General features: G+C 42.8%; 1 protein-coding gene across 1 annotated transcript in view; it reads right to left on the reverse strand.

Annotated features, from left to right (window-relative positions):
* Window positions 1–1,361: 1,361 nt before the first annotated feature.
* LOC308512432 (uncharacterized protein) overlaps window positions 1,362–24,693 on the reverse strand; it is a gene marked incomplete at both ends in the record, with an annotated part of 191,604 nt that continues 168,272 nt past the window's right edge. The window contains 2 exons of the mRNA XM_081082186.1: window positions 1,362–1,387; window positions 2,499–3,250. Of these exons, the coding sequence (XP_080938312.1) occupies window positions 1,362–1,387; window positions 2,499–3,250 (778 nt within the window). The remainder of the gene's footprint in view (window positions 1,388–2,498; window positions 3,251–24,693) is intronic.

The following is a 24,693-nucleotide window of genomic DNA, read 5'->3' on the forward strand; positions in this document are numbered from 1 at the left end:
TTTGTCTTTTGCTCTTGGCATTTTAAGTATGATGTGTCTTGGTGTGGTCCTCTTGGGATTCCTTTTGTTTGGGGTTCTCTGTGCTTCCTGGACCTGTAAGTCTATTTCTTTCACCAGGTGGGGGAAGTTTTCTGTCATTATTTCTTCAAATAGGTTTTCAATATCTTGCTCTCTCTCTTCTTCTGGCACCCCTATAATCCGGATGTTGGTATGCTTGAAGCTGTCCCAGAGGCTCCTTACACTATCTTCATATTTTCAGATTCTTTTTTCATTTTCTTTTCTGGTTGGGTGTTTTTTGCTTCTTTGCATTTCAAATCTTTGCCTTGATTCTTGCACTCCTCTGGTCTGCTATTGGGAGTCTGTATAGTATTTGTTATTTCAGTCTGTGTATGCTTAATTTCTAGTTGGTTCTTTATCATAACATCGAGGGTCTCATTAGATTTCTTGAGGATCTCACTACATTTATCGGAGGCTTCTAGACAGTTCTTAAGAGACCTTAAAAGTGTGGTTCTGAGCTCAATATCCTCCATTGACAGTTTTGTCCTGTTTCTTTGTCTCCGCATTTTTTATGCTTTCTTGGTGCACCCCCTAGTGGTCTTTGTGCGCAGTCTTGTTGTAGTTAAGTCTTGATTGTTGTTGGCAATACCAGGGTTGATTTCACCTCTAGGCTAACTGGCTATGAGAGTCCGCTGTGTCGGCAGTGGGAGAGCTTCTGTGATGGATCTCTAGGGCGGTGCTAATCTAACGTTTGCCTGAGGCTATCCAGCAAATGCCTCTGTGCAGGGCTTGGGTGGGGCAGGTCCCCGGGGATCTACAGGGTGGGTCAGAGCAAGCAGTTATGGCTGCTCTCAGTTCCATCCCTAGGGGCTCTGCCTTAGAGTTCCGACCAAAGCCAGACAGTCCCACTTCTCCCGTTTGAGTCTGGGTCCCTAGAGACTCGCCCGGATCTGGAGCTCAGAGTCTGAAACTCCCTCCCGATTGAAACCAACAACCGCACCCTCCGACTCCAGCCCACTCTGCGTGCACTCCGCACCTCAGTATTTCACTACAGCACCGCACCTCCTCTGAGTCCAGATATGATATTCTCTTTCCTCCTAGTTGTAGAATTTCCACTCAGCCAGAATTCCAGTGGTACTGGATGATGTCCGTTCCATCTTTTAGTTGTTTTTTGAAGTAGTTGTTCAAGGCAGCAATCTCCAGTGTTAACATATGCCACCATCTTGGTTTTCCAAACAATTCTTGATGCTTCCCCCAAACCTACCATTTCCTTTTAGTCATTCTTAAATAACAGAAGCCAAATTCTTTACAATAAAATTTTGTCGGTACCTTATCATTTTCAATTTCAGTGTCTAATTCTTCTGTCACAGCGGCTTCCCCCCCTGACTCCCTGAGCCCAATAAGGTGAGCCACTGTACTGCATGATTCACTCTCTCTTGCATACATGGTGTATCCTGTAATTGCCGCCTGCACTACACTCAGGACCTCTTACAGGGGTGTCCCATTGGCTGTTGCAGTAATTGCCGTGCCCCCATCATACCCATCTCCTCTGTGGCTGTAATAATCATCACAGGGACTGGACCACCATAAGTAAGAGGGGGCCTTCGTACTGGTGGTGCCCAGTTTTTTACTGGAATGTTGATCTTCCTTTTGTTTAATTGGATGAGTTCAGTATGAATTTTGGAGAATAGGTCCTTATCAGACATAACATTGGAAAATATCTTCTCCCAGGCAGTGTACTTCCTTGTTTTGTTGTTGTTGTTGTTCTTGTATTTGTTGGCTTCTCCTTCTCTGAAGAAGTGTTTTAATTTGACATCATCCCATTTGTTTCATTTCTCCTCAGTTTCCATTGCTCTAGGAGCTGTATCAGTAAAGGCATTGCTGAGACAGATTCCTGATATTTTGTCTTCTTCTAAGATTTTCATGGTTACCCACTTACGTTTAAATCCTTTATTCATTCCTAGTTTATACTTGTGTATGGTGTAAGTCGGTGGTCTAGATTAACTTTTTTTGCATGTATCTGTGCTAAAAGTCCAACACCAATAATTATTATGTTTTTATTTTGGCTTTGTAATATCTTTAATGAAACAAAATAAAATGTCCTCTATGTTATTTGAGTCATACTTTCTCTAAATCTTGCCTTTAAAAAAATCCCCTGGGGCACAGTCCCATCCGTTCTTTGATTTTCCTTCCACTGATCCCAAACCTCTGCTGTAGTCTGTGTCCTTTCAAAGGACAAAAGCAGACCTGGAGGCCTCAGAGCTTCCCGCAGCCTGCTCCTGCCCACGGTAGGTGCAGCGCCCATCACCATCTGGACCATGGCTGCCAGGCACAGTCAAAGCCTGAGAATCAAAGTGGCAGCATGTCAACGCCTTCACAGGCCTGTTTCCAGCAGCACAAAGCCAGTCCTCCCACCCAGTGCTCTGGGGACCGGCCGTCATGGCGATGTGGTGGCACCCTCCCCTGGCAGCTGAGCGTCCCAGGCTTTTCTTTGGGCAGACCTGGGCCAGGACCTTTGGGGATCTCTGTGTCCATGGTATAAATGCGAGTGAGATCAGACACAATGTTATCAATGATTGGCTTGGTAAGGTCGCCACTAAACACCTGCCACCATGGCTTCTTGGCCTTGGCCTCGGCGGGCACCTGGACCCCATAGACCTGCAGGGCCAGGTGGAGCACCGCCACCGCTATGTGCTGAGCCTGGAACTGGAGGCACAGCCCCCCGCGGTAGCTGTCCCGCAGCAGGGCCCAGGCAGTGACGGAGATGGGGGTCCGTTGCCAGCTGTAAGGATTCAGCCAGTTCTTGAGAGAAATCAGGTAGTGGAGCAGGTACCTGTGTGGGTGCTGAAAGGAGACTTGGAAGCGCAGTACCCGCAGCACAAGGAGCTCGCACTGCACAATGCTGTCCCGGATCACGCACAATAGGGAGTCCATTTCCAAGGGCTCGCTGCCCGGGTGGAAGTACCTGTTGGACACGTTGATGATGTCACGGGTTCGCAGGGGCTGTTCTTCCACTTTGCCAGCCAAGTAAAGGGCAGACATGGCGACCAAGTAGGGGTCATAGGCGTCCAGGTTGATCTCGCAGAAGAACTTATGGTAAATGGCACAGGCGGTGGCGAGGGGAATGGACTGCATCCCTAGCTTGACACCTGCCTCCATGATGAACCTTGTCACGCGGAATTGCACCCGGGCCGGGGGTTCGGGCCACCCCTTGGCGCCTGGCGCCGCGTCCTCCTCTCTGCAGCTGGCCTGGCTAAGGTCCTCCATGGGGCCCTGCCCAGAGGCCCCAGACACCGAGGGAAGGGCAAGAGTCTCCAGTGCAGTGCCTGTGTCAGCAGAGTTCTATCCCAGTGCGCAGCTGCCCAGCCCCACCCCGCCCCGCCCCACCCCGCGGCCCCACCTACCCCGACCTGCCTAGGCCTGACTGCCATCCAGGTTCCAACACCAATTATTGAAGAGACTGTAAGACTGCATTCTATGTTTTTGCCTCCTTTGTCAAATATTAATTGAGCATAATGGTTAGGGTTGACTTCTATGTTCTCTGTTCTGTCCCATTGGTCTTTATGTCTTGTTTAGTGCCAGTAACAGGCATTTTTGAGAATGGTGGCTTTGTAATACAGCTTGATATCTGGTATTGTGATCCCTCCAACCTTGTTCTTCTTTGTCCAGATTCCTGTAACTCTTTGGGGTCTTTTTTTAAATCCATAGGAATTTTTGGAAACTTTCTTCTAGGTCTGTGAGTTACGCCATTGATATTTTAAGGGGGAATACATTAAAACTGTACATTGTTTTGGGGACTATGAACATTTTATTGATGTTGATTGTACCAAACCATGAATATGGTATGTTCTTCTATTTGCTTTAGTCTTCCTCTATCACTTTTTTCAATTTCCTGGAGTTTTCCAAGAACAGGTTTTTGCCTGATTAGTTAAGTTTATTCCTAGTCTTCTTAATTTTTTGTTGCACTGGCAAATGACATTTTTTTTTTTTTTTTTTTTTTTTAGTTTCTCTTTCTGAGTTCATTATCCGTGTATCAAAAAGCCATAGAATTCTGGGTGTTAATTTTGTACCCTGCTACATTGCCAAATTCATTTATTAAATCTCATAGTTTTTTTGATGGAATCTTTAGGTATTTCTATGGACAGCACAATACCATCTGAGAATTTTGACAGTTTTACTTTTGCTTTTCCACTTAGCATGCCTTGTTTGACTTCTTCTTGCCTGATCACATTGCCTAGCACTACCAGTACTCTGCCAAACAGAAGTGGTGAGAGTGGGCATCCCTGTCTTGTTCCTCTTCTTAGAGTAATTGTTTTTGCCCATTGAGTATGATGTTGTCTGTAGTTTTGTCACATAAGGCTTTTATAATGTTGAGGTATGATCCCTCTATGCCCAGTTTGCTTAGAGTTTTTATCAAAATTGAGTGTTGGATTTTGTCAAGTGCTTTTCCTGCACCAATTGATATGAATCTCTGACAATTTGTTTATGTGATGCATCACACTTATTGATTTCTGGATGTTGACTCATCCTACTTCCCCAGAATATATCCGCTTTGGCATGGTATATGCTCATTTCAATGTAATGTTGCATTGGATTTGTTAGAGTTTTGTTGAGGATTGCAACATCTATGGTCATCAGAGATATATTGGCCTGCATTTTACTATCTTTGTATTTTCTCTATCTGGTTTTCGGATTAGAGTAATGCTGGCTTCATAGAAACCATTTGAAATGGTACTTCCTTTGAATTTTATGCAATAGTCTGAGGAAGAAGGTATTAGTTTTTCTTTGAACACTTGGTAAAACTCCCTGTGAAGCCGTCTCGCCCAGGCTTTTGTTTGCTGCAAGTTATTTTTGTGACTGCTTGAATTTCCTGAGTAGTTATTGTCCTAGTCCTATGTTTTATTCTTCCTAACTGAGTTTAGGAAGATTGTATTTTTCTAGGAATATGTCCATTTCTTCAGGGTTGATCAGTTTGTTGGAGTAGAGTTGTCCATAGTATTTATTTACAATCCTTTTTATATCTGTGGGGTCTTTTGCTATTTTGCTCTTTCATTTCTGATTTTGTTTACTGGGGTCGTGTTGGTGAGCCTAGCTAGAGCTTAGTCAATCTGTTTTATCCTTTCAAACAAATAGCTCATGTCTTTATTAATCTTTTGTGCGGTTTTTGGTCTCTATGTCATTTATTTCTGCTGTGATCTTCATTATTTCCTTCCTGCTGCTCAGTTTGGGCTTTGCTTGTTGCTCTCTCTAACTTTTTAAGTTGTGGGGGTTAGATAATTTGTTAACTGTTTTTCTTGTTCTTTGAGTTAGGCCTGTAATGCTATGAAGTTCCCTCTAAGGATTACTTTCAGTGTGTCCCATAGATTTTGGACTTTTATTTTTAATTTTCATTTACTTCCAGGATGATTTTAATTTCTTCTTTAATCTCTTCGGTTACCCAGTTATCTATCTTTGTACATAAAAGCCCTGTGACCGGAATGGCAGAATGTCCAGAATAGCTGTTGGCTATGACTTGCATTGCGGCAGCCAACCAGCCTTATCTGGGCCCCAATCGGCCATATCCCTGACCAGGCTTGCTTCCCATCTGCCCGCAATCCCCCATTCGGGGCAGGACTGATAAGCAAACCACTCACAGCCTTTCCCCTGGTCAGCCATACCCCCTATATGCGCTAACGCCATGATTGGAGGCATGGCCTTCTGGTTAACCACCAATGGCCACTAACCACTGCAGGCCTGGCCCCATGTGCCCCCATCTGGGGAGGCCGACCAGACTGCTTCCATACAGGAATTCATACCCTGGGCCTCCATTTATTTAATAAAAGACTACTTAGCCTCCAAGTATTTGAATTTTGTTATATCTTATTGTAGTTTATTAGCAATATAAGAGGCCCAGTGAATGAACTTTGTACACTTGACGGAATCCCTCACCCTCTGGCAGCCTGGGAGACCTCAGGGGATGTCCGAATGATGGCTTAGGCTTAATCCCAGTTGCCAAACATGCTTAGCGCCTCTGTGGAGGTGGGAGAGATTCCTGCCACTGCTGCTCCACTTGCCAGTCGTCAGCACAGGATCCAGCTGAATGGCGCTGCCCTGTGGGAGCTCACTGATCCCCAAGGGCAGCTCTTGCATTGAGAGTCTACTCCCTGGGTGTCAGAGCACATCATAGCAATCGGTCTTATCTCTTTTTTATGACCTTTACTTTGAGATTTCTTTTTTCTCTCTTTTCTAAATTGTTTTATTGCTTAAAGTATTACAAAGGGTATTACATATGTCTCCTTTTTCTTCCCCGCCCTTACAATCCCCTGGCCTCCCCTAACTCCCAGTGCCTTATGTCCATGGGTTATGCTTATATGCATGCATACAAGTCTTTCGGGTGATCTCTTACTCTCCCCGCCTGCCCCCCAACCCTCCCCGGCCTTCCCGCTGTAGTTTGACAGTCTGTTCGATGCTGCTCTGCCTCTGTATCTATTTTTGTTCATAAGTTTATAATGGTCTTTATTATCCATAAATGAGTGAGATCATGTGGTATTTTTCCTTCATTGACTGGCTTATTTCACTTAGCATAATGCTCTCCAGTTCCATCCATGCTGCTTCAAATGGCAAGAATTCCTTCATTTTTACAACAGCATAGTATTCCATCGTGTAGATGTACCACTGTTTTCTAACCCATTCATCTGCTGATGGGCACTTCGGCTGTTTCCAGATCTTAGCTATGGTGAATTGTGCTGCTATGAACATAGGGGTGCTTATATCCTTTCTGGGCTCAGAGGTGTGGCAAACTTTCCTGCCCAATTCCATGGTTTTTACCTGACTTAGGTAAACACATAATGCAATATGCAAATGAGGTATCATAGACTTGTGTACCTGAAGCCTATGTGATCATATTAACTTCCATAAATTCAATAAAGAGTGCCTATGTGATCATATTAACTTCCATAAATTCAATAACTTTAAATTCATAAAGTTACTGTCTGTAACTCAAATGTTTTTAAAAAATTAAAAAATAATATGAGCATGAAACCTTTAATTATGTGAAAACAGTAACATTGAATGAAGAGATACACCTCAATTTCATTCATATCATTCAAAGCAAAAGAAAGGATACCATTCATTAGATTGAGAATGTATACTGATGATCAATATGATTTGTAATTGCTAAAGAGGTATAGCACTTCTAATAATGAATGCAATATGTAATGTGTGAAACACTCCTAATGACCTTACAGGGATACGATTTAAACCTCAACCTAAATTCAGTCTATTTTAGCATTACAGTTTGCCTGTAGTCACTTCAACTGTTCTCTGAAGAACTCAATTCTATTGATCTTATGTTAGAATGTGACACTTTGGGAACAGGAAGTCATGTAGGTTTAAAGTGAAGATTCATTCTTATTGAACTACTAAGAATTTGTTCTGAATGTACCCTTCTTACGTCTGGAAAAAGGACATCAGTTCACCTTGGAAAAATCCCACTGAAATAAAAGTTAGTCTAACTATATAAACATCAAGGACACACACTTCATTATTTAGAATTGTATTTGAAATACTAGTTTTGAGTATAGGAATGTGCAACCCTGTACTGTGTAAAATAATAATCTTTATTATTAATTTGATAAGACGATCTTGTACCTACGTTTGATGTAGAAAACTTTCCATTTGGAAACTACATAAGAGAAATGTCTATGGTATTAAATAGATTCACCAAGGGGTCTCTGACTCAGAAGAAGGCTACAAACCAATGATTCACCAATTTTATTGGTCTTTCTGTCTTCTTTCTTGTACATGAGGTATGTAAAACATGAATAAAAATGTTGATGAGCTATTTTCAGGGAGTTGTCTTTTAATTAATTTAACTATTTACTTATTTGACTGACTATGAAAGGAAAGTGTATTCATTTCAATATATCTGTAGCAGGAAAAGTTGGTTTCATATTAACTAGTTTTCCCAATTTCAAAGACTTAGTGTCCATTTGTGATAATTAGGTGAGTAACATTTCACGGGAAATTTTCTAAAGTGTTATTGCAGAGTTTGTGCAAGATGAAGGTTGTCCAGGGGGAGGGGATACAGGTGTTTGGCTGGCTGGCCCCACGCCGATCGAGTTGGGGATCAGATGGGGGAAGATGAAGGCCAGGCGAAGGAGCTGTGGGTAGATTACTGGCTGGTGGGTCCTCGATCATTGCGGGGGCGGAGGGGGGGGTGCGGACAGAACAGTGTGGGGCTACCTGGAGGGTGCAGCCCGCGTTGCTTGCCAGTCTGTCCCACCCCATGGTGGATCTCCTGGTCAAACTCCTGTTTGAAGGGACAATTTGCATATTAGTCTTTTATAATATAGTGTTACATGAAATAAACATTAATATGTTAAGGAAAAAAAATTAAATATAATATTACCAAAACAGTGCAAACCTATTTTATCACAAAAGTTGTAGGAACTATTAAATATCTGAAAATGATAGGATTCCTTTTTATTATATTCTAAAACATGTATTTTTTACTCTGGCTCTATTTTATTCATCTTTTTATTCTTTTATTTTTTGAAATATTTTTTATTGATTTCAGTGAGAAAGGGAGAGGGAGAGAGATAGCAACATCAATGATGCATGAGAATCATTGATTCTCTGCCACCTGCACGCCTCACACCTTGGAACAAGCCCACAACCCAGACAGGTGTCTTTGGCCGGAATTGAACCTGGGACCCTTCAGCCTGGAGAACAATAATCTATCCACAGTGCCTAACCAGCTAGGGCTATTTTTTCTTTATTGATTAAGGTATTACATATGTGTCCGTATCCCCCATTTGTCCCTCCTACCTCCTCCTCATGTCATCACCCCCACTGGTGTCAGTGTCCATTAGTCAGGCTCATATGCATGCCTCAAGTCCTTTAGTTGATCTCTCTAACACCACCTTTCCCTACCTTCCCTGCAGCAACCTTTTGCAGCAAAGATTCAGGAACTGGAAAAGTGTATGAACTGAAAGGAATACACTAGACAACAATTACATATTTAGAAGGCATGGGGGAGCCAGGTGAAGACATTTCTCTCTAGTAAGGAGGCTCTCTGAAACCCAGGACCCATCAGCTTTTATTTACTTAAATACACATTTGCCCTTTAGCAAAGCATACAGGCATATCAATGGTAAAGTTTGGTAAACAATAAAAGTATTATCATGGTAGGAGGTTGCTTACAGCCACTTTGCCAACAGCAGGGTAACAAAATGCTGATTTTCAGCCATGCTGAATATCAAAGTTCATTCTCCTTCTATAGGATTCTCGCATTGATATGTTCACTACTGTTGGTCTTTGCTCACCAACATTTCCCCCTTTTTGCTTTCTTAATTAATTTAGAAAGGTGTATGCCATTAGCTGGGCTCAGATCCTTTTAAGACTTTTCATTCTGCATCTTAAAACTGGAAGCAAACATAGAAGAACAAGAAAGAAAGACAATAGCGGTTACTCTAAAAAGGAAACTTAGGGAGATTCGATGAAAAGGATTGAGTCCTTTCATGTCCTTCTAAATATTATTGTCAGGAATTTAAGGAATTCATTCATAGTAGGCTTCTTTTGGGGCCATTAGTTTTTTATGGATCCCTTTCTGCCAGGGTCCAACCCCAGCAGGTCCAGGGGTTCCCAAAGGCGTAGACGGAGTCGGCGAAGAAGGAAGGACACAGAGACAGTGTTCAGTTGATCAGCAGCCTAGCCAGGATCTCCAGCCAGGATCTCCAGCCAAGTTCTGGTCTGGATCTCCAGAGAGGTTCTGCTGTTTATTGTCTTGTTACATCCATATTTATACCAGTTGATTTTAATCCTGTCAATTTCTATTACAAAGGTTAGGGCGTTTCTTATCTGCATTCCAGGGAGTAAAGATTATGTAGCTTAAGCATGATTGTTTGTAGTTAAAGTGATTAACTACCCGCCTGGCACTTAGTTGAGGAGTTTCATCCCCTCCCTAACTTCAGGGAAAAATCCCTACCTGGGGAAACGACCTATCTCGGAGAGGAGACCTTGGTTAAAACACACAGCGCTAAGGGGAGCAAACATATTAAGAACAGTATGCTATATAGGCCAGGTCCCTTGAAACATATGTTGTGCAGATATTTCTATCCGGCAGCGACTGTGTCAAGCAGCAAGGATGGACCAGCTTCTGGCAAATTCCCCCATTTTTTTATTTTTTAAATGACAGCACATGCAAATCAGTGTCCACCTCTCAGATTGGGCCGTTTAAAACTCGGAAGAAGACTGGCAAGCAATGACAGTGAGCATAACTATAAACATAGTGGATGGAGTGCACAAGGAGCCCCATTCCTGTAGAAGGTTGCCGGCCTCTTCAGTCAAGGGCTTACAGCTGTCCTCAAGTTGTTGGTTTGATTGCCTTTGTTGGTCTGGCTAGTGGGTGGCATCACTGGCGATGGGCTTCCCGAAGCGTCAGCGAGTTGGAGGGCTGCATCAAAGTGTCCATCAGTGCCGGGGTCCCACCCCAGTGGGTCCAGGGGTCCCCAAAGGTGTAGACAGAGTCTGCGAAGAAGGAAGGACATGGAGACAGTGTTCAGTTGATCAGCAGCCTAGCCAGGATCTCCAGCCAGGATCTCCAGCCAAGTTCTGGTCTGGATCTCCAGAGAGGTTCTGCTTAGGATCTCCAGCCAGGTTCTGTGTCCATGTTGTCTTGCTAGGTTCTCCAGCCAGGTTCTCCAGGTTCTCTAGCCAGGTTCTGTAGCCAAGTTCCCTCGCTAGGTTCTCCAGCCAGGTTCTGTGCAGGTTCTCCAGCCAGGTTCAGTCACCAGGTTCTAGTAAGGTTCTCTTGCCAATTTCTGTAGTCAAGTTCAGTCCAGGATCTTTTGCCATGTTCTCTCCAGCGAAGTTCTTCTGTCTCTAGGTTCTGTCTTCTGAGTTCTGTCTTCTAAGTTCTGTCTTCTAAGTTCTGTGTTCTAAGTTCTGTGTCTTGCTGTCTTGTTACATCTGTATTTATACCAGTTGATTCAATCCTATCAACCTCTATTACAAAGGTTAAGGCGTTTCTTATCTCCATTCCAGGGAGTAAAGATTATGTAGCTTAAGCAAGATTGTTCATAGTTAAAGTGATTAATTACACGCCTGGCACTTAGCTAAGAGGTTTTATTCCCTCCCTAACTTCAGGGGAAAATGCCTACCTGGGGAAACAACCTTTCTCAGAGACCTTGGTTAAAACACATAGTGCCAAGAAGGTGAGCAAACATATTAAGAACAGTATGCCATATATGCAAGGTCCCTTGAAACAGCAAGCATGGACCGGCTCCCGGCACATCAGGGCTGTGGTTGATGGTGGTGTCGGTGTCTGAGGAGGAGTAAGCTGTGCCCTCTGGGTCAGCTGATATGGAATATGGAGGGTAGCAGAGAGAAAAAGAAGAGAAAGCAAAATAACTACAAGGCATGGAAGTGTTTAGAAAAAAGAGGGAGAAGAAAGGGGAGAAGGCAGCATCCTGACACAGCCCTTTCCTTCAGCTTCCCCTTTCCCTATGGTCCAAGGTAGAAATGGGAAACAAGTCCTGTTGCAGTGAGAGGGCAGCTGCTGTCAGCCAGTCTCTGTCTTTACCTGGGTCCCGATCTGAGCTGGGCTTGGGAAGTGGGAAGCAGCCATGGGGACAGGAGACCTTCCTCAGAAGGGGCGAGTGTTCAAGCCCCTGAACCATTGGGGGGGGGGTGAGGATCTGTGTCCCACCTCTGTTGAACCCCAAGTTCTCTCCTACTGGCCTCCCTACTGTGCCTGTCTTAGGTTGCCCCACCCTGTGGGGTCTTACCTGTCTTTGACTACCAGCCATCTCTGGGCCAAGTAGGGTGATGTGAGGTTCAGTTCTGTCTCCTTTGTAGCCTCTGTCCCTCTGGCCTCCATGCCCAGCAACTGCCTTGGGATCCCCTTGCCTGCTGGCGGGGCCCCGGCATTGATCACATATCTTGGGGAACCCAGGTTTCTTCTCCAGGGAGGGCCCAGCTCACGCTATTGGGTGAGAGACATATCCATGGTACCAGCCACCATGAGGCTTCAACCACAGCATTAACAGAGAGCTCATGCAACAGCTATGGGCAATTGGATTGTAAGAAGATGGTCCCTCTTGACACAAGGGTAAAAAAGAGGGGCCAATACAGGACAAAGGAGAGTCCCGGAACAGGGCTTTCTAGCCCAGGATGTCAGGCCCTTGGCACAAGACAACTCCTTGTATGGGACATATAGCAAACACCCCTAGTCACGGCATAAAAGGGAGGTGCCCTTCCTGGAACAGTAGGGTAGGGAGATTCTAGAAAAGGCTGTGTTCAGGAAAGAAGGAGAAAGGCCAAAGAAGCAGCAAACAAGTAGTTAGATTTTTAAAGAAGGAAAAAAGGAAAGGAGATGTGGGGCAAAGCTGGGACATGTGGAAAGACAAAAAGGAGGCACATGTGATCCTCCCAATGGACAGATTGTTCCAGCTCAGGGCTGCACATCTGCTGCAGATTGGCACTGGTCCGGTGTGCTATGATGAGGCAGAGATGGCGGGCGGTGAGACATAAGGTCGGACTAGACGGTCTGGAATCCACACAGGTGAGTCTGCATCCTGTGGAAATATACAAGCATATCCTCTCCCCCAGGTTAAAAGTACATCAGGTCCCTTCCAGGCTCCTGTAAGCAAGTCTCTCCATTTGACGAGGGCTTTAGGTTTAGTTAAATCAGGGTTCCAATGCCTGTACATTGGGGAATTTCCCTCAGAATCTACATTTATTATATTAATTACAAATAGAGTATGTTGTAGAACATGATGAGGAGAGGAATATTTAAACTCATTTTCTTGTAATTTTTTAATTTGTGTTTTTAAAGTTTGGTGAGCCCTTTCTACTATTGCTTGGCCTTGAGGATCGTAGGGTATTCCTGTAGTATGTGCGATGCCGAATGTAGAGCGTAAGTTTTTAAAAGCTCTAGAGGTATAGGCAGGCCCATTGTCTGTTTTAAGTGCCCTTGGTATTCCTAGGTAGGAAAAGCATTGGAATAGATGTTGACTTACATCTTTAAAGGCTTCTCCTGTACGTGCAGAAGTAAGGATAAGATGAGAAAAGGTATCAATACAAACATGCACATAGCAAAGTTTGCCAAAAATGGGACATGAGTAATATCCATCTGCCATAAGTCACAGGGTCTAAGTCCTCTTGGATTAACTCCAGTAGCAGGGCTAGGAAAATGAGTAGGACAATGGCCTCAGTCACGCACAATACTTCGAGCAGCTTCTCTAGATATGCGATAATATAGACGGAGAGCAGAAGCATTTTGATGGTGAATGGCATGAGACCGCCTGGCTTCTTCTAGAGCTGTACAAACTACTGGGTGAGTTAGTAAATCAGCCTGATAATTTCCTTCGCTTAAGGGTCCTGGTAGGCAGGAATGAGCTCTAATATGTCCAATATAGAAAGCCTTTTCTCGTTTATGAATGTAAGTTTGTAGCTGAGTTAACAAAGAGAAAATGGCTGTTCTTCCTTGTGGGAGAGAGGCGGTCTCAATATGAGGAAATAATTTAACTATATATTGAGAGTCAGTGTACAAGTTAAAGGGAACCTATTGCAATTGTTCAAAAGCATAAATGACTGCCAAAAGCTCTGTTCTCTGAGCTGAAGTCTCTAGTGTTTGTTGAACATGGATTATTGAGTCAATGATTGTTACTGCCCTACCATTAGAGGAACCATCTGTGAATACCAAGGAGGCAGGAGGTGATAATGGTTCTTTTGAACATTTAATAGGAAATATAAATGGATGTAGGGAGAGAAATTGCAATATAGGTGATCTTGGCAAATTATGTAAAATTTGTCCTGGGAAGTTACCTATAGCTATCTGCCACTCTTCTTCAAATTGTAATAGTGTGTCTAATTGTTCTCTTTTATAAGGTATTATTATCTCAGTAACTTCTCTTCCAAAGAGTTCGATACTGCATTGTCTACCTTTGATAATGAGAGTGGCCACTAGGGAGGGATAGGGTGGTATAATCTTCTTAGGAGTGACAGGTAAATGTATCCATTCTAATGGTCCTTCCTGCCACAAGCATCCTGTAGGAGTATATTTAGTGGCTAGAATAATTAAGGCCCAAGATTTGAAATAATCTAGACACTGTAGTTGCTGTTTATTGATGGCCTGTTCTATTTTTGCTATAGCCTTTTCTCCTTCTACAGTTAATTGTCGGGGAGACTTAGGGTTAGAATCTCCCTTCAAAATGTCAAATAGAGGTTTTAAGTCAATAGTGGTTATTTTTAGATATGACCTGACCCAGTTGATATCACGTAATAGTTTCTGATAATCATTCAATGTGTTTAAATGATCTTTTCTTAATTGTAAAGGCTGTTGGGTGATAGTAGAGGTATGTAATATTCTGCCTAAGTAGGAAAAAGAAGGTTCAATCTGAATCTTTTCTGGGGCTATTTTTAGACCATGTTCTTCTAAAGCAAGGGCGGTCTGAGTAAGAATTTCCTGTAAAGTAGCCCGATCTTTATGAGCTAGTAAAATATCATCCATATAATGGATAAGATATAGATCTGAAAATTTCTTTCTAATAACTTGCAATGCCTGATCTACAAACTTTTGACATAATGTAGGACTATTTTTCATCCCTTGTGGGAGAACCTTCCATTGATATCTCTGATAAGGTTGTTTAAAGTTTTCTGATGGTATGCTGAATGCAAATCTTTGACAATCAGCCAGGTGAAGAGGTATAGTGAAAAAACAATCCTGTAAGTCAATAACAACAACACAATACTCCTGTGGAATTGCCACAGGGGAGGGCAATCCAGGTTGTAAGGAGCCCATATCTTCCATGGTGGCATTTATGGCTCTTAGATCTTGCAAAAGTCTCCACTTGCCTGATTTCTTTCTTATTACAAATATGGGTGTGTTCCAGGGACTATTTGATGGCTCTATATGTCCCTCTGCTAATTGCTGATCAATTAATTGTCGGGCTGCTGATATTTTCTCAGATGTTAAGGGCCATTGCTCAACCCATACTGGTTGTGACAATTTCCAGACTATGGGATCAGCAGTCCTAAGGGCAATGGCCCCAATTATAAATCCTGTCGAGGAGTGTGAGGTATTACTTTCTTTTCCTAATCCCTTTCCTGGATTAAATCTCGTGTCTAGCATCTGTGATGTTACTCTATCACTAGGGCTATATAATAGAACTCCCATTTGAGATAAGATATCTCTTCCCCATAATGTAAAGGGGATAGTCGTAATTACATATTGACAGAATGTTCCTGAATGTTGATCTTCATCAGCCCAAGTTAAAATCTGAGAACTCTTTTTTACATTAGATGCCTTTCCTAGTCCTACTAGGGAAGTAGAGGTGGTGTGCGTGGGCCATGAAGAGGGCCAATCCTTCCCTGCTATGCAATAAACATCTGCTCCTGTATCCAATAGATCTCCAGTTGGTTTTCCCTGAATTTGTAAAATTTCTGTAGGTCTAGTAGCATGGATTTCTTGTATCCAAAATGCTGCATCACTAGATCCAAAGCCTCCGGCCCCTCTAGCTTTCTGGGTAACAGCTGTCTCTATTTTATGTATTGGTAACAGGAGTAATTGGGCAGTTCTCTGGTTGGGCTGAATCTGTATAGTTGTGGTGGGTGGGGAAAGTAAAATCTGTATTTCTCCTGTGTAGTCTGCATCAACAACTCCTGGGATGATTAAGATCCCCTGTAACGAGGTGGAGCTCCGTCCTAATATTAAACCTACAGTTCCCTCAGGCAGCGGCCCAGACACTCCTGTAGGAATGGCTGCTATGGCGAGTCTGGGGTTAGTATTGCATGGGTGGTTGAGTGGAGGTCCAATCCTGCACTGCGTGGGGTTGCCCTGAAGAGGTCACTGACTGATCGAAATTTGCAGAGGGGTTGAAGGTTGATGCCCCTATTATTGCAGGGGCCTGGGGCTGGCCCCTTCTCAAGTTTCCCAATTGAGGTGATGGGATATAACCTCCTTGGGAGCTATTTCTTGAGTTTAAAGGCCGACCATTTTTATGGTATTTTGATCTACATTCCTTTGCCCAATGGAATCCTTTCTGACATCGGGGACAAACGGTTTTTGGAGGATTAATATTATTCCCTAATGTATTTCCAGGCTGTCGAGGAGCTTGCCATCTGGCCTGAGTATTATTATTTTTATTTGGGCATTCTCTGCTAAAGTGCCCAGATAAGTCACAAGAGTAGCAGTTCATATTTCTTTTATTACCTGTATTATTGCTGGCTTGTCCTATACCCTGTACATATTGAGGGTATGTCTCCGCTTTGAGAGCTGCAGCTATAGCTACACCCTGCTGGACTTACATCAGCACACTGTTTTATAAAATCATTTATAGTTCCTGTTCTGCGAATCGGCCTTAATAAAGCCTGACAGGTATTATTAGCATTTTCAAAAGCCAGTTGTTTGATTAGGATATCGGCTGCCTCTTTGTTATTGATTACTCTCTTGACTGCCTGTATGAGGCGAGAAAGGAAATCCTGATATGGTTCCTCGACCTTCTGTTTAACCTCTGTAAGGGTGGTTGTTTTTCCTGCTGTATAAGGTAGGGATTTCCAGGCATTTCCTGCACAACTGGTTACTTTGGTAAGTGCCTCTGTGGGCATATTCATTTGCTCCAGAGCCGTGTTAAAATCACCTTCTCCTAATATCATGTCTAGGGTTATTCCTTTTCTGGTTTTTTTCCTAGTGTCTACAGCTTTCTTAGCAAGATCATCATATTCAGTTTTCCATAATAAGTAATGGCCTCCTGAGAGACAGGCTTTACAAACCTGTGACCAATCATAAGGAGTCATCCATTTACTGGCTAGGGTTTCTACCAAGGTTTGTGTGTAAGGAGCTAGAGGTCCATATTCAGAGCAGGCCAATTTTAATTCTTTAAGTACTATGTAAGGTATAGGCTCCCAGGTGGGGTTTCCGTCCCCACCAGACTCATTATCATATGCAACTGGGAAGCAGAGTGAGAATTCAAGATCTCCATTAGCTTCAGCTTCTCTTATCACCCTTTGAAATTTAGACATGGAGCTCCTAGGAGCCACAGGCTTCCTTTCTAACTTGGGGAGCGTGTTTTGAACGGGAGGGCCTCTCTCCTCTCTACTGACTGGAAAGGACCAATGGTCATGTTTATGATATTTATTCTCCTCCTGATCAGTAGCCATAGCTAAATTGCTTTTAGATTGAGCTGAAGACAATAATGATGTATCCTCTCTGGGTGGAGCCGAGGGACTATTTAAATTTTGAGAAAGTTCAATCGTTTTTGCCTCTGGTGTCAAGGTGTCACAGATTGAATTCCAGAGGGAAAAGACATTTGGCAGGACCTTCTCAGATCCATGATAGCTGTAATAGTTCTTTAATTGCTTTCCTGCTTTAGTCCAAGTTTCTAAATTAACAGTTCCATCCTCAGGAAGCCATTGACATACATCTTCTATAAAACTTTCTGTCTGACTGGGAGTAACCTTAACTCCTCTGCTAGCAAGCATATGCGTTAAAAGATTAATAGAGTCTTTTTTCTTTAGACTCAGTATGACCCATCCTGTCAATCTAAGTTCTCTACTAACTACCCCTTACCCTACTTATCCTCTATGGGGGGTGGGGGGTCTGCAGCACCCTACGGTAGAGTCCTATCCCTCCAAAGTACTGGGTGGGGGGGTGGGGGGCTTACCTAAGGGTCCCTGTTTGGGCGCCAGATGCCGGGGTCCAACCCCAGCAGGTCCAGGGGTTCCCAAAGGCGTAGACAGAGTCGGCGAAGAAGGAAGGACACGGAGACAGTGTTCAGTTGATCAGCAGCCTAGCCAGGATCTCCAGCCAAGTTCTGGTCTGGATCTCCAGAGAGGTTCTGCTGTTTATTGTCTTGTTACATCCATATTTATACCAGTTGATTTTAATCCTGTCAATTTCTATTACAAAGGTTAGGGCGTTTCTTATCTGCATTCCAGGGAGTAAAGATTATGTAGCTTAAGCATGATTATTTGTAGTTAAAGTGATTAACTACCCGCCTGGCACTTAGTTAAGGAGTTTCATCCCCTCCCTAACTTCATGGAAAAATCCCTACCTGGGGAAACAACCTATCGGAGAGGTGACCTCGGTTAAAACACACAGCGCTAAGGGGAGCAAACATATTAAGAACAGTATGCTATATAGGCTAGGCCCCTTGACACATATGCTGTGCAGATGTTTCTATCCGGCAGCGACTGTGTCAAGCAGCAAGGATGGACCGGCTTCCAGCACCTTTACCAGTCACTGTTAGCTTGTGACATGACAGCAATGATGTTCAAGTTCTGGATGGTGGACAAATGGTGAGAAATGTCAGTGTAGGTCTGCACTTTTTTGGCTTTGTCATGGGCAACCTGCACCAATGCACCGATGATGAGTGCTAGCATGGAAAGGCGTCTTCACCATCCCCCATCTCTGGATGTGTCTCCTCTGACTCCTCAGTGTTTTGCTTGGGGCCATGCTATCTGTGGTTGCAGTAGTCTGGTCAGTTCCTCTCTCAGATTCATGTTTCAGGAACCACACAGCCTTGGAGGAGTTTTATGGAAACACACAAGTATATCCTCGACCAAAGGTTAATAAAGGGACCCTTCTATAAACTAGACTCGGTATCTTTCCATTTAACCAGACCATTTTGCTTTGGCTTATTCTGACACCACTGTAATTCTATGAGTGTCTTGCCATCAGCATTACAAGGGAAAAATTTAAAGTAATTAAGGCTTGGTGTGGTCTACTTATAGGAGATTTCTTCACTATTCCCCCACTTTTGTTTTTCAAAATGGGATTTAGAGGCTCTTGTAGCAGATATAACATGCAAGAGGGACATTTCTTGATAATCTGTTTGGCAGGCTGATGTAAAAGTTGATGAAATTTCCCTGGCCTGTTTAATAAAATAACTAATTGATAGGCGTATGCATTTCCTTTTGTTAAAGGACCAGAACTTGTTCAAATAGTATAGATAGGCATCGATCACAGCCATTTAAATTCAGTAGTTGCAGTTCTGTTTACCAGGCCAGCAGCATAGGCAGATCAGAGATAATATTAAGAGGCTTTTGGAAATCCTGCAAGTCAGCCTTGATTGTTTCTAATTCTATTGTTTGCACAGAAGTATGACTGGTGTGAATTACTTTCGTCTGAATTCTTTGCATTATAAGCAGCTTTACCATGAGATGAACTATCAGTAAAAACAGTGACTGCTCCAGGAATAGGTTTCTGCCTATTCCAACTAAGTTCCCCTGAATATTCTTTGATTTTCATTTGCTAATTTAAATCAGTCTAAAACAAGGCTTATTTCCTAACTTCCTTTGTCATTGGCTGGGGACAGCAAATGACACTAGTAGGGTTTTTGCTATCAGTCTTTGAGTATATGGACATAAGCGTTGTTTACGGAGGCAAAATGAAAATTGTTTACTTTTCTTTATGAGGCCTAATACATTTATTTTTAATTACAGTTTTCTAGATATTTGAAGGGAATCTGCTCCTGTTTTTTTCTTCCAGAGTAATTTCTAGGCCACATTTAGGGAGTCTCTTTTAAAAACATTTTTCTTTCTTTTAAATAGAGCTACAAACTTGGTTCCTTTTAAGAAATACCAATAAGAGAGAGGTATGCTGGCCAATTGTGCAATGCATACAGATGAAGTAAAAGTAACTCTTTTTTTTATGGTGTCTTATTAATGGTGAGATTTAATGCTCGAATAATTACTTTTTGTTTACCTTGTAAATAGTAGCAGGAGAGATTTTAAAATTTCTCCTTTCTATTAAGGTTAAAATTTACTTTTAAACATCATTCTTTTGGATAGTGCTCATTTGTATAGGTACAGATATTTTACTCTGGACTGTGTTAGAACCAATTGCTAATAAAATATCTGCTTCTCATATAACTGAGTTTATATGAGAACTTGATTATATTGTAAAAAGCTAATTTGTTAAGTGACTAAAGTATGCATCTTTATTGAGAAAGCAAAGTAAGTAAACTTATACATTTGACCTGTGAAGTCCAGGTTTTGCACTACCCCTGGCCTATCTAAAGATCAGACTGTCAGGGCTCCCATCTTAAAATTCTGCTGCTGAATAGTCCGATGTTGCTTAAGAAGTATTCAGCAACTTTGTCCTGCCCTTCCTTAAATGGTGAAACTTTTATAACATTTAAAATACGTGTATGTAAAGAGAACACAGTTATTGATTTTTATTTGATGAAGCTTCAAGTGATTTCAAGTATATTAGATCGGCGTAATTTGGTTTGAAAATATTTCTTTTCCTAAAATATTTCTTTTAAGAAGAGAGTAAACCCTTGAATTATTCCAGGGAACTTGAAAAGTTTCAAAGCTATCTCTTGGTTAAAGTCTTGAAATTTAACATGGAAAGACTATCACAAATATGTGTAACCCAAACATTACATTATACATTTGTTGTAATTATTCTAAAATAGATCAATAAAATTTGAAGCAGGGGATCCCTCGGGGGTGAGGACGACGGGGCCCCAACGCGCTAGGGCGTCTGCATGCACGACCCCGGGGACCAGGTTCATTGACGCAGATCCGTTTAATTGAGGAACTACAGGGGTATATATAGCATGAGGGGACCAATCAGAGGGAGACACATTGCTATAGGCGACCAATCAGAGGGAGACACATTGCTATAGGCGACCAATGGCTGAAAGGCTGGGGTACTATGCATGTGGCTCTAGGAGTTAGTTCAGGCGGGCTTTGCTACTTCCTGGTGTGCCGAGGAAGCATGTCATGGTGGAGTGTGCTCACACCATTGCAACAGCCACAGCATTGAGACATACTTCCTGAGCTCTACTACAAAAATTTAAACTGGATTTTAAAAATAAAAATTTGGTTCTGACCATAGAATTAATCCTCTTTTTTAATCAGTCCAATAAAATAGTATATCCTAGGTTGACATTTTACCACACATAGTACACATAAGGACTACAATATATTTTGTACTACTAAGTTTTTCCAGAGAAATCACATGAATTATTTTTCTTGATAATGAATTTCTAAACTTTATGCATTGTATCATTACGAGCACATAATTTCTCCCAATTTAATTTGAACTTTTAACTCTTGGAAGCCTTAAATTTTAGGTGGTAAGTTAAATACTTAGCATTTCTTAGTTTAGTAATACCTTCACATTTTTATGGATATATTTCCAATAAAATTAACAAAGACTTATTTAATTAATAGATTCAAATATGTCCTTTGTTTTTTCATTCGAGTCAAACTCAAATAAATATTGCAAAATTTTGTTATTTCAAAAACTTTAGAGTTTTAATAAGTTTTTTTACTTAATGTAAGCAACTCCAATTTTTTAAGTTAACAAAGACTTTGGAAAAGTATGTTTAGACATATGAGGTTGCCAAAGAAGTAGGGGGAGAAAGGAAGAAGGCCTGTAGCCATTGGAATTTTAAAACCACCACATTTTTCCTTCAGAGAGTGCTTTTCCACGTTCTCTGCTTTTACAGGGAGAAGATCCACTGGACCTTTCCTCCAACAGAGAGTGCAGTCCGCCCTCTCCTCAGGGACTGCACCCTCACCATCAATATATTTATTTATAACTATGGGCCCGGTGCACAAAATTCATGCACTGGGGCGAGGGGGGATACTGTCTCACAGCCCAGCCTGCCCCCTCTCACATACTGGGAGCCCTCAGACGTTGACCCCCATCACCATCCAATCGCAGGATCGGCCCCTTGCCCAGGCCTGACACCTCCGCCAGAGGTGTCAGGCTTCGACAGGGGACCCACATCTCCCCCCGATCACTGGCTCTGGCCCCCGCCAAGGCCTGAGGCCTCTGGCCAGGAATCATGCCTGGGCAGGGGACCCACATCTCCCTCTGATCGCTTGCTCCACACCCCGCCCGAGCCTGACGCCTCTGAGCCAGGCTTCAGGCCTAGGCAAGCGGACCCTCATATCCCCCCAATCACCGGCTCCACCCCCCACCCAGGCATCACTGTCTTGTTCCTATTCTTTTAGGGGAAATGGTTTTAGCTTTTGCCTATTGAGTATGATGTTGGCTGTGGGTTTCTCATATATGGCCTTTATCATGTTGAGTATGGTCCCTCTATTACCACATTGCTGAGAGTTTTTATCACAATTGGGTGTTGGGATTTTTTCAATTCTTTTTCTGTGTCTATCGATATGATCACATGATTTTTACACTTCAGTTTGTTTATGAGTTATATCGCATTTATTGATTTGTTAATATCATACCAGTCTTGCATCCCTGGAATATATCCCACTTGATCATGGCATTTGGTCCTTTAATATACTGCTGGATGTGATTTGCTAATACTTGGTTGAGGATTTTACTATCTGTCATCATCAGACATATTGGCCTGTAATTCTCGTTCTTTGTCGTGTCTTTACCTTGTTTTGGAATTAGAATAATGCTGGCCTCATACAAACAGTTTGTAAGTATTCTTTCCTCTTTGTTTTTCTGAAAAAGTTTGAGGAGTATAGATTGTAGTTTTCTGAATGTTTGGTAGAACTCCCCTGCGAAGCTGTCTGGACCTGAGCTTTTGTTGGTTGGAAGTGTTTCGATTACTGCTTCTATTTCATCAGTTGTTATGAGCCTATTCAGATTTCTTAATTCTTTCTGAATCAATTTTGGTAGTTTGCATTTTTTACTGACTTCATCTATTTCATCCACATTGTCCAGCATTTTGGCATATAGTTGTTCATACTATTTTCTTACAATTCTTTGAATTTATATATATATATATATATATATATATATATATATATATATATATACATATATATATACATATATATATATATACATATACATATATATATATATATATATATATATATATATATATATATATATATATATATATATATATTAGAGGCCTGGTGCACAAAAATTTGTGCACTCGGGGCGAAGGGGGTACCTCAGCCCAGCCTGTGTCCTCTCGCAATCTGGGTCCCCTCAGGAGAAAACGACCTGCTGGCTTAGGCCTGCTCCCGGGTGGCAGAGGGCAGGCCCAATCCCTAGGTGCAGCCCATGGTCAGTTTCAGAGCAGGGCTGATTGGTGAGTTGGGGCGCCTTCCCCTGTCATGCACAGAGGAGGGCACATTGGGAGGTTGCGATGCCATCCTCAGTGATGCTCTGGGTAGGGCCAATTGGGGGGTTGGGACACAGCCCCCGGTCACACTCAGGGCAGGGCGGATCAGGGGGTTTGGGCGCCGCCACCGTCACTCTCAGGGCAGGGCCGATGGGGAGGTAATGGCTCTACCCCGTCACACACAGAGCAGGGCCCCTGGGGGGTGGGTTGGTGCACAGCACCCTGTCAAACACAGAGCAGGGCAGATCAGGGGGTTGGGGCGCTGCACCCTGTCACACACAGAGCCGCAGGGTGATCAGGGGGTTGGGGAGCTCCCCCCTATCAGGCACAGAGCAGGGCTTATCAGGGGTTTGGGGCACCTTCCCCTGTCATGAACAGAGCAGGGCGGATAGGGAGGTTGTGGCCCCGCCCCGTCACACACAGAGCCTCAGGGAGATCAGTGGGTTTGGGTGCTGCCACCTGTCACACTGATCCCAGTGCCGGGAGGACTCTAGGCTCCACTGATCCTGGTGCTGAGAGAACTCATGGCTCAGCTGATCCCAGTGCTGAGAGGCATATTACCCTTTTACTATAGAGGATAGAGGCCTGGTTCATGTTTGGGGCTGGCTGGTTTGCCCTGAAGGGTGTCCTGGATAGGGTGGAGGTCCCCACTGGGGTGCCTGGCCAGTCTGGGTGAGGGGCTGTGGGCTGTTTTCAGGCCAACTGAAGCTCCCAACTGCTCCTTTTTTTCTTTTTTTATTCTGGGCCAGCTTTAGCTCTGGCTCCAGCTCTGAGGCCTCTCCTGCTGAAAGAAGGTATCTGGCTGGTTTGGCTTGTATAACTCCAGCTCTGAGATCCCGGGCTCACTGAAAGCAGGTTTCTGGGGGTTTGTTTAGCTTCTATATTTGTTACAATCTTTCTGAAACTGCAAGCTCAGAGGCCGGCAAGGCAGGCGGGGAACGTTGGAGTCCTCTGTCACAGAAGCCAGCAAGCCTCATGTTAGTTTCAAGCTGCCTGGTGCCGGACGCCATTTTGGCTGGCAGTTAATTTGCATATCTCGCTGATTAGCCAATGGAAAGGGTACCGGTCGTATGCTAATTATCATGTTTCTCTTTTATTAGATAGGAGATTATATATATATATGTGTGTGTGTATATATATATATATATATATATATATATATATATATATATATATTCCTATGTTGGTTGAATATATTTTTACTAGGGTAATATTTTCGGCTGGTTGATCCCTTTGGTATCATGCAGTGACCTTTCTGTCTCTTGTGATGGTCTTTATTAAAAAGTCTTTTTTCCTGATATGAATATTTCTATTCCAGCTTTTTTTTCTTTCCATTTGCATGGAAATTTTCCCATTCCTTCACTCCAATCCTTTGTGTGTCTTTTGTTTTCAGATGGCACTCCTGTAGACAGCATATACTTGCATCATATTTTTGTATCCATTTTGATACCCTATGCCTTTTGATTGGAGAATTTACCTATTTATATTTCAAGTTATTATTGATAGGTATTTATTTCTTTCCATTTCCTTTGTGTATGGCTAAGTTTCTGTCTCTGTTTCTTTTTCTCATGACAGCAATCCCTTTGACATTTCTTGTAATGCTGACAACTTACTCCTTTAGCTTTTTTCTGTCTATGAAGCTTGT

Source organism: Myotis nattereri (genome assembly GCF_964212035.1).
Source record: "Myotis nattereri genome assembly, chromosome: Y".
NCBI classification, from domain to species: Eukaryota; Metazoa; Chordata; class Mammalia; order Chiroptera; family Vespertilionidae; genus Myotis; species Myotis nattereri.